The 2,809-nt window shown below is 45.4% G+C and overlaps 1 protein-coding gene across 1 annotated transcript in view; it reads left to right on the top strand.

Moving 5' to 3' along the window:
• Vipas39 (VPS33B interacting protein, apical-basolateral polarity regulator, spe-39 homolog) overlaps window positions 1-2,809 on the top strand; it is a 29,759-nt gene that overhangs the window by 10,694 nt on the left and 16,256 nt on the right. The window contains exon 7 of the mRNA XM_021178751.1: window positions 2,058-2,114. Coding sequence (XP_021034410.1) covers window positions 2,058-2,114 — 57 coding nt within the window. The remainder of the gene's footprint in view (window positions 1-2,057; window positions 2,115-2,809) is intronic.

Raw genomic sequence — 2,809 nt, 5'->3', positions numbered from 1 at the left:
AGTCCTTTTGAAGTCACTCCTCTTGCATCTGGAAAACTTCAATGTGCCCTATTCTGTTACTCTGTATTATAAAAGGTCTGAGTCTCCACCAGAAAATTACATTCAGATTCAACACCTCTCTTGTGTGTGTGTGTGTGTGTGTGTGTGTCTGTCTGTCTGTCACTCCGTCCTAAGCTTTGCCCATCTACTCTAGAGAACCGTTTTACACAGGCACGGGACCCAGAGGGTCTGTGGCAGGAATTGAACTTGGGGTCATTAGGCTTGGCAACACCAGCCCTCATTTTGTTGTTTTGGAATTGGGTCTCCCTCTGTAGCCCATGCTGAAGCCTGGCACCCACCAGATAGTCCACTCTTGTCTGGAACTTATGGTAATTCTTCTTCCTCAGTCTTTTGAGTGCTGATATTATTGTTGTGAGCCACCATGTTCAGCTTGAGTTGCATCTTCATATTGATGTGACACTTAGTATAAAGTGCTTTGCTGTTTGAGCAGCTGTCACAGTCATTTGTCACTGAATGGCACTGATACATTCTGAGAAATGTGTTGCTAGGTAGTTTCATCTTTGTGCAAACATAGGAAGTGTTCCCACAAACCTAGATGTGATAAGCCTGTATTCTACATCCATGACGTCAGGATGTGAACCCGTTTGGTTTGTCTGTTACTTACCCATGGGACATAATGACAAGTACTTGTGTATATAAATGTAGAAAAGGTATAGGATGAATACTAGGTAAGGGGCTGGAGAGCTGGCCCAGTGGGCAGCAAGTGCCTGCTGTAGAAACATAAGGACAGCTGCGTGCTTCTGTAACCTCAGAGCTGCAGGGGCCATCGAAACTGAAAATCAACTCCATGTTCACTGAGAGACACTGCCTCCAGAGAATATATAGAGAGGGCAGGACATCCTCCTTTGGCCTCGACATGCACACACATGACTGTATCACACACACACACACACACACACCCCACTAGACAACAGGAAACTTTCAGCTCCATTAAGTCTTTAGGGCTGTCATTGTATATGCATTGGCCAGAATGTCATTATGCAGCACATGACCCCTCTTATAGGGAAGAAAACTAAACTAGTCTTTTAACAGTAGTCCTTTGAGTTCTCACAGCCAGGAAAGGATAGAATTTGGATTCAAAATCTGTTTTCTAACACAGGCCCCCATGCTTTCTTATTCCTGCTGGCATTTGGGAGTTTAATGTGAAACTGAATAATTGTTGCTGTGGTCTGGGAGATGGTGGAGGTTAGATTCCCACAAAGCATTCTAAACAAGCAAATTGACTCAAAGAAACTATGTTCTAAGATCAGAAGGGGGCTATGTGTCAAAATCTTTCCTTTTCTTGGCTAATGGTACTATCTATTGGGGGTCTCAGACTGGTTGCATATAAAGTTTGGAATTCTGAACCAGTTGGCTGAGGGTTCTGAACTTTGTTATTGGTCTATCCCTCTTTGGTCTGTGTCACTCTTGCACTAGTTTCTTCAGAAACCCAAACCAAGGCCAGGTGCTGGTGGTGCACACCCTTCCCTTAATCCCAATATCAGGAAGCAGAGGCAGGCAGATTTCTATGAGCCTGAGGCCAATCTGTCTACAGAGTGAATTTCAGGACAGCCAGAGCTACACAGAGAAACCTTCACAAAAACCTTTTAAAAAGAAAAAGAAAAAGAAAAAAAAGAAAAAGAAGAAAGAAAGAAGGAAGGAAAGAAAGGGAGGAAGGAAGGAAGGAAGGGAGCGAGAGAGAGAAACTCAAACCAACAGGACCTTTTTTTTTTTTTTGGTTTTTCCGAGACAGGGTTTCTCTGTATAGCCCTGGCTGTCCTAGAACTCACTCTGTAGACCAGGCTGGCCTCGAATTCAGAAATTCACCTACCTCTGCCTCCCAAGTGCTGGGATTAAAGGCGTGCGCCACCACGCCCGGCTCCAGTTTTATTTTTTAATCAATTCTTTCCCACAGATTATTTCTCTTACGGGGGCAAAGACTGAATTTGAGGCATCGAGCTGGTTCGCTAGCAGTTCTGAGCCCTTAATGCATAATTCATCTGTTGCTAATATTCCAGGATTACAGCAATGACTGGAGCGTCAGTGATACAGTGCGACGCCTCCGCCGGGGCAAGGTAAGGCCGATGGCCGAGGAGGCAACTCTTACAGGAGTCTTTGGCGAGATGAGTGGTGTGTTCCCACGGGAAAGGTCTCTTGACCTCAGTTCCCATTCCTGAAATGGAGTGGTTTTCAGGAGCAAAGCAAATCCACCACATTTGAAGCCAGCTGTCAGATCTTTGGCTCTGGGAACAGAGTTGCTATGTGTGGAAGAGAGGCTTGTAAGCCCAGTACTGGGGAGGCTGAGGCGTGAAAATAGCACGCGTAAAGCCACCAGGGTGCACAGCAGGTTTGAGGCCAGCCGGGGTGCATAGTGGAGGCCCTCTGTCAAGGCTGCTCTAACCCCACAGAAAAGGAGGGTGATCCATTGTGAGTTAAGTTTTGTCCACGGTATGGGATGGGTGCTGAGGTTAATTCTTTTCTGTTTTTTGAGATCCCAATCTTAGCATTGTTGAATAAAGCTTCTTTTCCATTGAAATTTGGAAGTATTTTTTGAAAATTGGTTGATTACTTAGTGATGGTCTTCCTTGTATGAAATTCTAGGAAAGACAGAACTACCATGACTGAGAGCAGATGAGCAATTGGTGGGCTGGGAGCAGGAGAGCATTAACATCAGCGTGGACAGAGCAGCTGTCTAAGGGTGGTAGAAGTGTGTGTGTGTGTGTCTGTTGTAGTGGACAGAGCAGCTGTCTAAGGGTGGTAGAAGTGTGTG

Source organism: Mus caroli, chromosome 12 (genome assembly GCF_900094665.2).
Source record: "Mus caroli chromosome 12, CAROLI_EIJ_v1.1, whole genome shotgun sequence".
NCBI classification, from domain to species: domain Eukaryota; kingdom Metazoa; phylum Chordata; class Mammalia; order Rodentia; family Muridae; genus Mus; species Mus caroli.
The sequence above is the reverse complement of the archived record's forward strand: the minus strand, read 5'-3'. Positions and strand labels throughout refer to the sequence as shown.